Raw genomic sequence first — 11,441 nt, forward strand, 5'->3', positions numbered from 1 at the left:
CACAGCAGTAGTCTCTGGGTGGACGAAGCGGTGGAGGAGCCCCCAGACCCCCTTGGTTGGGTCCGGTCTGAGAGCTCCCGAATTACAATTTGTCTCTTCCTTATATCCTATCATGTCTAGCCAAAATAGCACTATTACAGTTGATCCAATCATGCATCCCCGGTGGGCGCCTTCCGTGGGGGGTTGGTGTTTTCTGGTTGCCCCCACCTCTGGGTTTCTCTGGGGGGAGGCCGGCTGCCCCCCCCTTTGATCTCCTGTGTGGATCTTGACTCAATACCCAGAGGGGCCGCTAGTGGCCCCCATCATTGTCTTCCTGATGGGTCTGTCCCAACAGAAATCTCCTCTTAAATGAATAATATATAACTTTAACATTCCTTCTATATGGCTATAGATGTCTAATATCATCCAAGTACAGTCAGTGCTTTCTTAGACTGATACCAGACATCATATGATACCTTTTGATACTAAACAGTTGATTAATAGATTACTTTGTTTGTGAGTTAGTGTCCATGCTTCAACAAGTCTAAACTGGTCTGCCCTGTGTTCAACCCAGCTGTCTCTGCTTCTACATTTACATACTGTCAATTCAAGAAGGTGTTGTTTGTTCTCTAAATTAGTCATTGCTTGAGTGGGGGTTGAAATAACTGTTGCTGCTGTTATCTGATGTAACTGTCTCAAGTATGGTTCCTTATTTAGCCACTGAGTCCACTCTGCTATTGAAAGGTAGCTGTGATGATCTCTGATTATTCACACATATTAATTATGAAACTCAACTCAATATTACCACATTTCCCCGTTTTGACGATTCTTATCGTCACATATGATATATTGACTTGATTTTCTATACATTCTAACCATACATAATAAAATTCATTTTTTCCCAAATTAAAATTCATTTTTTTTCAAAATTTCTGCATTTTTCTTTTTCCATTTTTCTTTGGTACATATCATCAATTAGCTTTCTTGTCTTCTTCTTTTCTTTCCCACATTTCCCCTGACTATGGCCCCCTCCCGGGGAATCCAAATGACCCATTCATCCAGAACCCCAATTAACCTACTCTGCCTTAAATGAAACAGTGTTTACCACTCTTTCATCCGGCTTTGTTCTTCTGGGCTCACAGCCAGAGGCCTATTTGTTGAAAACAATTAAAACAATTTAATCTAAACATTACACATTTCAAATAAAACACAATTTTTTAAAATTATGGTATCCGTTTACATGATCTGGGGAGACAGAGATTATTATTCATTCTTTCATACATTTTGCTTCTCCTCTCCTGTTACTTCCTTTTCCAAGTCAGCCCAATCACATTTTGCATAATCAACTCAGTTGGTCTTCTCACCTCTCCCCCCTTTATGAACATTCCATGGACATAACAACACCTACCACCTCAGCGCACAGTCGACAGGGAGGGAGGAGCATCACGCAAGGACAATTTTTTTCTTTTCCATGTCGGCCATAACCTACACCTAATATCTTACCTATGTGTATGTGTTTAGTTTAGTACTCTTGCGTTGTGTCATAATCTATACCAGTTGTTACCGTTCAGTCACCTCCCGTCCAACATACCAATCAATCACACAGAGGCCCTTGTTCAACGCCTTGGTTGCACAGTCTTTGACCGTTTTCGCCCCCCCCCCCCCTCCACCCCATGTCGGCCAGCCTCAGCTGAAGCCAATGTTTTTAGGCCTGGACCTTGTCATATTCTGTCCCATGACTGTATTTCCATGGATCTACAGACGAACGACTCCGTCAGTCTGGAGGTTTGTCTCAACCTCCGGCCTTTGTATCCGGGGCTATATTGAAGGAGGGGCCGCAAGCGACCTCTTTCCACAGTCCAACAACCTCCCACAGGAACTGACTGAACGGGTTCACACCATCGTGTCATAATCTAATGAAATGTATTCCTACACATTTTCCCCATGATCCCTCCACTTGTGATGGTCCATCCTCCCTCTCCGACTGAACTGCAAGGGAACAAAAACACAGAACAAATTTTCCTTATACAATATGTCAAACATTTCTCAAGAGACGCCAAATGGTTAATCATTATGCAAAACGTAATGGGACCACTTAACTGCCATCGATCTGTCCCAATGCATCTCACGCTCCAATAGTCCTCTCACCAGATCATGACAGAGAAACAACAAACAAAAGGCAAATAATCAAAAAAACACTCCAACAGATGTGAAAGCCAATCAAATGAAATTAACCAGCTCCAACCGCAGACCACCTTAATGGTTATTTAGAAAGAAAAGAAAAGAAATCAAAACTCTACATCTAAACCTTTCATAACCAAAACAGTAAATCAATACATCTCATCACCCAACCGTACCATTCACACATGTCAGTGACTTTGACACCTCTTAAGCCAGCACATTCTCTTTCTACAGGCTCCATCCACACCCATTCAGGCCACACAACATAGATTAAAAATAGAAAAGAAATCTAAAAATTTAACTTCAATACCTCATCCCTACAAAACATTCAACAGAAATCAAATCAAATGAAAGTAATAAAGACAAACTCCTTCAGTAAAACAAATGATATGAAACAAATGATAATGGTATAACCCAAGTGGTTCGATACACTCCTTACCTAAACACATTTTGTTATTTTTAAGACTAGTTTCACCTTAAGTGAAAGCTAAGTTGTGTGTGTGTATGCATGTGTGATCAAATTGTGTGAATGTGTCTGTGTGTGTCTGTGTGTGTGTGTGTGTGTGTGTGTGTGTGTGTGTGTGTCTGCGTGTGTGTGTGTCTGTGTGTGTGTGTGTGTGTATGGGTAATGTAAGGCAGAACATGGGGCCCATCCCCCGCTCAAGCACCCACTGAAATCAAAAGACACTCAGCTCATCCTCACATTTCTAGGTAAACACTCATAAACAAAGCCATTCACGCTTGTTTCACTCATGCATCAAAACTCTCTCATTCAACACACACATTTAACTCATTAATCATCACTCAGGCCCACAGACAACGTTAGTTTCCCTTCCTTCCTGCTCTCAGCTGTCTCCAGGCTAAACACAATCTACCCTTATTTCTGCACTCCTACCCTCACTTCAAAGATGGACTGGACCCATCTTAAATTTAGAACCATCCCTGCCGTCCAGTGCACAGACAGTTTCAAATTATTCCCTTATCAACCAGTTAACTTTCATAAGTCATAACCCCAAATGAATGCCACTTTCTTGATTGTCTCACTCACTTAACCCAGCTGTGTTCTGTATTAGCAACTGTCTCCTGCATCTTCACCTCTGACCTCTCTCATCCTGTTGCATCTAATCTCTCTCATCCTGTCATAAAAGAACAGCTATTGTAAGCAGCTGTACATCCTGACCCCCCTTGGGCATATTGACCCGCCTCAAAAGGATTCCTACCCCCCTGGGTAATATAACCTTCTCAACTTTTGCCTCTTTCATGACCCATGCATACAGTCTCCCCTGAGCACAAAGGCTTTTGACACAAAGACCCTATCTCCTCACTTCATGAAATAACCTTCATCTGTAAATCATTAAATGGTTAATCACATTTCTCATCTTCCCAGAGGCAAGCCGCCCCCAGGTTTTTGAATTAATCACACATTCCCAGGGAGAAGGCCAACCCCCTCCCCAGCGTATAAAATTATTAAGGATCAATAAAAACAATCATGTCGCAGCAAGCCTCCATCAATAAATTATCCTACAAGTCGGAGGCTTGTGTCAACATTTTAACACTGTATTAAAGATCTACCAATCTAAACCAAGCATAAACACATGTCCTAACCATATTAACAGTGTATTAAAGATTTAACAATCTAAAACAAGCATCAGTAAATTATCCTGCTTCACAACCGGGCTTGTATCAAATTCCACTACAAAAACATTTAGCAAATAATATAAACATTATCCTATTTAAATCTTCAGTGTTATTAAAGCTATAACAAGTATCAACATCTGACATTTCAACATCAATGCATTCTATACAAGCATCTTAATTCAAGCTACATAAAACAAAACATCATTATTCCAAGCTTACAATTGTACATGCTACACAAATTTAAAAAACTGGAAATATCCCATCAACTCTAATTATTATACATGTAAGCATCACTCATTTCAGCATAACATTTATAGTGGTTAGTCCTAAATGCTCTTTTCTTCATACACGTGTGATAAATTGACTTTACTGCAAGCAACATGTAACTTTAGTGTAGAGCATTTTCCCAAATTCAGCCTATAACTACTCTCAAACTACCGTTTATCTGTGTATCATGTATGATATTAAGGATTTCAATAAAAGTTATGATGTATTTTAACACAGGTGACTGAATTTGCAAATCTGGTATGTCATAAATGTATTACTGACTATCTGATGAATTGAAACTGGGGGACCCTGATGTAAACAAGACAAAAGTCTTCCTTTGGTCTGCATCCCCTTAACAATTGTGTGTATTGAGCTGTACTCACTCATTCCCCCCTGGCTAAAAATATACCCCTGTGCATCAAAGACAATAATACAAACTACCCAGTTATAGCCGGTTTGTGAACCCCAGATCTATCATAGGCAACGTATCCATTATTTCATTCCTCCTCAATAGGCTCACTGTATTGTTTGCACCCTAAGTAAACCCTTACTGACTATCACCCCTAACCTAACCACTATACATGTTACATCCCTTCCCCTGCTTACACAAAAATACAATGCACAATATACAAATATAACCATATTACATAATGCAGAATATTCTCTTACCCGTTATTCCTGTCCCCCGAGCGAACTATCACGAATGCACCAGACCCAATCCACGTTGTACCGCGCATGCGCAGTGGCAACCGATGCGGCTGTTATAACGTTGCCTACGACAACCAAAATTTGCCCCGACATTCATAACCTGCCCCGATATTCATAATCTGCCACGACATTCATCACGTTATCCATCACGTTATCTACCCCTTCCCCAACATCATCCTCAAAACTCGAAACGTGACATATGCCGCCCCCAAACGCCACAAAACAACGGCCTGCAAGCTAACTAGCTTTAGCCAGCTCTAATGCGACGTTCAAGGCCCTCACGGGAGCCGTGCCTTTCAAGATCCGCTCATCCACGCAATTCGCTCAGTACCAACCAAAGCATAAACAATTCACACAAGCTTAAAATAGCCAACCACTCTAACAGAAAATAATTTTTAAAACAAATATACCAACCAACGCCGCACATATAGTTCAACACGAATCCTTTCTCCTACCTTCTCTGCCTCACTCCATAGCACCGCGAACGTCACATACTCTCCACAACACTATGACGTCACCAAGCAGCGAATCCCTAATATCATATTATACCATCGTTACTGCATCAATAATAACCCTCAAAACGGCCACAATTTCGCCACCCTGCGTCTCAACCGCCTCTTACTTGTAATCGCCGCCACAGTGTTTAATCAATCCTCTCATAACGCCACCGTAACGTCCCCAGTTTCACCGCGGACTCTTCCACAGAGCTAAGCCAGCTAGCCCCAACCAACAGCAGGGACTCGCCTCAAACATATGTCCGTTGGTCATTAAAATATCATAACAAAACCATTAAGTACTTATCAGTCAGTTCGACCGAATTGTTTTTGTATCACAGCGAACGTAATCAATTAACAGGCCGGTTTCGCTCAAGATTAAAAAGGATACTATGCCTAAGGACGGCAAATATATCTACATTTAATTATTGTGCTATAATTCTACCATAGAACGTACAACGCACCCTGAACACGCCGGCACCCTACACTTCCATTAATTACTACGTTTTAATCCTGCAATCGCACAGACCCCTGCGCTGATCATGCCAGGGTCTAACAATCTTTCACCATACTTGACTTACATGTTCTGAAATAGTAACAGAGCCCTTAGCCCGACACATTTATGCCCATACTGACCCACTCACGGTCCCCGTCCCGCCTATTCTGTGGCTACAAGCAGGGTCATAATGTACATTGGACACAGCTCTCCCTCCATTTCAGAACAATCAAATCTCCCCAACTTACCCGCGCCCTCTTCCCGAGAATAATTTTAGGGCAATTACATACTCAGAACGCGCCCCTGTCGTACACAACAGAATAACCGTGCTTCCTAGCAAGAAAAGCCTTTTACCTGCCGTCATGCGACGCCACCCCCGTTATCATGACCAGATATCCTGTGCGGCACCAATACGCAATCACATTACTATAACATGAGGCCTTGTAATTACTCCAACTTCCCCGTACAGTTCATAAAGTATATTCCATACGCGTTAATCAACCCAACCCCCGTGGCCCGCTGGGCCGAGACCGGCCTCCTGTGTCTGAATGAACATACAAACACAAAAAGCCCACGTTTGCATGTTCACTGCACAACAAGCGCGATCGTCATACCTCCGGACATCCTAACCTAAGACACCGCACCCCCTGACCCATGCATGCAGAAGCCATATTCACCGTGGGTCCCAACAGTGGCGTACACAACCAACCTCATCCTGTCCCTCTCTCTCCTCCATCCAGACAACAAGCCCATCGTTAATCACTTCAAACGCAGCAACACCCCAGCTCTTTGCCCCGTGTCCCCAACACACAGCAAGGTCCAGATATGATACATATGACAAGACCCTACCGCACCTTTTCAGGGGGAGACACAAAGGGTAGGGAAGAACGGCACCATTTCTGTGGTAAATTCCCACAGACTTTCTACAATAATTTGAGGTTATTGTAGCACAATACAATGAGATTGATTATCTGGAAGGAGGAGAAAGAATTCATACTAATAGAATCGTTGGTCTCCTCATCAGACTTTAGCAGATGAGGAATAAAACGTGTAGGCCAGACAAACCAGAACTGTATTTCATCTCAACTGATTTATTTGAGTCAGGGCCAAGGGTGAATAAAAGGTTGACTTTTACATACAAAAGATGATCAGAAAACATTAACAGCTGTATGTTGTACAGAAATATCACAATCAGGTTTACATCTCCAACCTCAATAATGTACATGAAACAGTCGATAACATAATCTGAACATATATTGACCATGCTGCACACATTTATACATGAGTAAATCTGGTTTCAGATATTAAGGATTTACACTAAACTTTAAACAACAAATGGTGTTTTCCCATGATTTTACTCACATAAAATGCAAACAGCACAGCAGTTCAGTCTCTCTGGTGGTGAAGCGATGGAGGAGCCCCCAGACCCCCTTGGTTGGGTCCCGGTCTGAGAGCTCCCGAATTACAATTTGTCTCTTCCTTATATCCTATCATGTCTAGCCAAAATAGCACTATTACAGTTGATCCAATCATGCATCCCCGGTGGGCGCCTTCCGTGGGGGGTTGGTGTTTTCTGGTTGCCCCCACCTCTGGGTTTCTCTGGGGGGAGGCCGGCTGCCCCCCCCTTTGATCTCCTGTGTGGATCTTGACTCAATACCCAGAGGGGCCGCTAGTGGCCCCCGTCATTGTCTTCCTGATGGGTCTGTCCCAACAGAAATCTCCTCTTAAATGAATAATATATAACTTTAACATTCCTTCTATATGGCTATAGATGTCTAATATCATCCAAGTACAGTCAGTGCTTTCTTAGACTGATACCAGACATCATATGATACCTTTTGATACTAAACAGTTGATTAATAGATTACTTTGTTTGTGAGTTAGTGTCCATGCTTCAACAAGTCTAAACTGGTCTGCCCTGTGTTCAACCCAGCTGTCTCTGCTTCTACATTTACATACTGTCAATTCAAGAAGGTGTTGTTTGTTCTCTAAATTAGTCATTGCTTGAGTGGGGGTTGAAATAACTGTTGCTGCTGTTATCTGATGTAACTGTCTCAAGTATGGTTCCTTATTTAGCCACTGAGTCCACTCTGCTATTGAAAGGTAGCTGTGATGATCTCTGATTATTCACACATATTAATTATGAAACTCAACTCAATATTACCACACACCTTATGTGGATACTGTGATACTGTGAATAATGAATAATGTATATTTCAGTTAGTTAGATAGTAAATTATAACACTACCTTATGCATACTGCACCTTATGTGACACTGTGAAAATATATTTCAGTTAGTTAGATAGTAAATTATATTGACCTATTTGTTTACACTGCTTGTGTTGTTTTCACTACCTGTACCCCCCCCCCTTCCCCCATGCTGCTATGATGCCTGCATTTCCCCAAGGGGATCAATAAAGGAATATCTTATCTTATCTTAAAAGGAAAGATGAAATTCCCTACCTGGGTTCCATCCTATAGAGGCAAATCATTCCTGTGACAAAATGGGATCCAATGTAATAAAACTAAGTCAACCAACAAACTAGATTCCTGTACCGGATCTCCTCTCTGGTAAACAAGAATACCTTGAAGACTCTAACAGGAGCACTCATTCAAGGGTACTACGACTATGCTTGCACCTCATGGTACCAAAGCACCTCAAAGGCACTAAAAACAAGATTACAAACATCACAAAACAAACTGGTCAGACTACTGCTTGACCTTACTCCTAAAACCCACCTCACCCCTGCCCACTTTGACAACCTAGGATGGCTTAGAGAGTAGACGACAGAGTACAGCAACTTGCAATGGGCCTGGTCTACAAGATACACTACACCACTAAGATACCCATGTGCATGTCGGAATACTTTCCAAAGGTCAGTGAATACCACGACCACAACACCAGAGGGAGTTCCACAAATCATGTTCAACCCAGATAAAATAATTTAAAAAGTAAAAAAAAAAAAAAAAAAACTTTTTTTTAATAAAAAAAAAAAGTCATAACTTAGAAATGAGATTGCATAGGTCTATGAATCGATATCGCGATTCTGTTTTGATTAATTGCCCAGCCCTACAGTGTGTACAGTAAGTTAGCTTGGTGATTATCATTGTGATGTAGGTTAAGATGGCTAGCTACTGTTAGCATACAAGCTTTTACAAACACTAGCCTACTTACTTTTTCATCCACAACGTTTTTTCTGATCCACTTCTTCATGTTGCTCAGTTGCTGGTTTATACTTCGGTCCTAATGTTGGCGCAAAGTTTAATTTAGCCTGACTTTACTTGTTATAGCTGTACAGCTTACTTCTACTAAACAACAACTAAACTACTTCCTTGCTCTTTCAAACAGTCAAAATGGGTCCATCTGCAGGGTCGGAGGTTAGGTTTAGCTCTGGCCAATCTCAAGTTTCTCAAGTTTCTTTATTAGTTGTCATACAGAAGTACAGAATACTTTTATACAAAATGCTTATTTCAGTTACATTTTGTATAAAAGTATTCTGTACTTCTGTATGACAACTAATAAAGAAACTTGAGAAACTTGAGATTGGCCAGAGCTAAACCTACCCTGCAGATGGACCCGTTTTGACTTTGCAATGCAGCAATCTCTGATTGGATTTGCAAGGCTGCCAATCATATTCAACCTCCATGTATTGGATGGCAAGGGCTGTCAATCATTCAACCCTCCATTCAATGGCGAGAGTTTAACTGCACAGACCGTGCTTAGACGAAGTTAATAGCCTATTTCGATTGGCTGTTATTTATTATTTATATAACATTGGGTCACACCTGTGAAGTTTTCTTCACGAATAATTACTGCAGTCATTACTGCAGTGCAGGCCTGCTCAGAGCTGTCAATTTTGGCCATTTTTTTAAAAGAAAAAATTCACTGACATTTTTTTTACAGAGGAAAACTTTTCTAATAAAAAAATATAAAATAATAATAATTAAAAAAATAATTTTTTTATATATATATAAATAAAATAAATGTATATATATATGTAAATTAATAATAATTATGAATTATGAGTGAATTTGTGTTTCACGTGTTGTCATAGAGAAACCTCCACTGTCATTCACCCACCCCCACCACATACTGTACATACAAACACACAAAAACAAACACACACATACTTCCTGCTTAGACTTAAACTGACCTGCTGAGTTTGGACCGGGTTGGTCTCATGTCTTCATGATTCCATCAGGGTTAAACCTTCTCAGGCTCATACTGGGCTGGGTTCAGGTTGAATTCACTTTTGACACTTTAACACACTTTATATGTATCTATTATTAAAGAGATTTGCACCACATTCATACCTCATTTGCACCCTACCCAACGTTTTGTACCTCTGCATTCTACCTCACTGTTACTCATTCTACTCTGTATTGTATATTGTATATAGACTTTACCTACTTTTTACTTCTTAATATTTTTTTATTTTACTTACTTTCTTTTTACTGCATGTAGCACACTCCCAGGGGCTCATACAGAAACAAGCATTTCATTATAAAGTATTCTGTATTTTGTTCTGACAAATAATAAACTTGAACTTGAACTTCACTATTCTCACTCATCTTAGGCTGGGTTCAGGTTGAACCTTCTCAGGCTCATATTGGACTTGAATTATTACTCACACAGAAATACAGCATACACCACAATAATGTGTTGTCTGAGGGCACATATAATGACCTAATGTAATTTTGTAACGGTGCGCTGTCTTGGCCAGGTCTCCCTCGAAAAAGAATCTCAAGGTATTTCCTTGTATTTGGGCCCCAGAAGACTGGTAGTGTCAGCAAATGGGTATTCTAATAAGACAAAATGATATATTATGTGCACGTACACACACACACACACACACACACACACACACACACACACACACACACACACACACACACACACACACACACACACACACACACTAGAGTAGGCACACACATACAGTATTCCCCAAAGATCTGACATTTCTCCTCTCGCTCTCTCTCTCTCTCTCTCTCTCTCTCTCTCTCTCTCTCTCTCTCTCTCGCTCTCGCTCTCTCTCTCCCTCCCCCCCTCCAGGTCTAAAATCCATCATGAAGAAGGATGGGGTGGCTGATAAGCATGGGCATGGAGGAGCCAAGAAGAACCTGAAGTTTGTCGGAGTGAACGGAGGGTAACGTCCTTCTTTTGTATCTGTATCCCATCTGTGTCTGTGTGTGCATGCGTGTGTGCGTGCGTGCGTGCATGTGTGTGTTTGCGTGTGAATCTCTGGTTCTTTGACCTATACATATAGAAGTACTTCATGTTGATGAACTACAGTGTACATTTAAAGCTCTTCTTGCTGTTTGCCTTTGTGGGGCAGAGTAGCAGCGGCGTTTTTCGATGAACACTCTCAAAAAGGTTGTGTTAAGATAACACAAGATGTCCTGTTAAAGGTGGATCATGTGATGCCGTCAGACAGCGACCTCTAGGCAAAAGAGCCCCATGTATTGTTTTGGTCTGATGTGTGGGTTGGAGTTGAGTGTGGGGGGGGGGGGGGGGTGCTACTGCTGGCGCACGCCTCAGTCTTAGGCCCTTGTTACACACAGTGTTTTTGTGCTCGTTTTTATACGTTTTTGAATACGTTTGCTGTCCCTATTACATAGAAATGCCGTTTTTGCCGGATACGTTGTGGCCCTACTGAAAACGCTAAATTGTGTTT

General features: G+C 41.3%; 1 protein-coding gene across 1 annotated transcript in view; it reads left to right on the forward strand.

The window, feature by feature from the left end:
* Positions 1 to 11,441, forward strand: part of kank4 (KN motif and ankyrin repeat domains 4) — a 332,794-nt gene that overhangs the window by 294,895 nt on the left and 26,458 nt on the right. The window contains exon 6 of the mRNA XM_084311231.1: positions 10,820 to 10,913. Coding sequence (XP_084167357.1) covers positions 10,820 to 10,913 — 94 coding nt within the window. The remainder of the gene's footprint in view (positions 1 to 10,819; positions 10,914 to 11,441) is intronic.

This window comes from Notolepis coatsorum (genome assembly GCF_963971535.1).
Source record: "Notolepis coatsorum genome assembly, chromosome: 3".
Taxonomy (NCBI): domain Eukaryota; kingdom Metazoa; phylum Chordata; class Actinopteri; order Aulopiformes; family Paralepididae; genus Notolepis; species Notolepis coatsorum.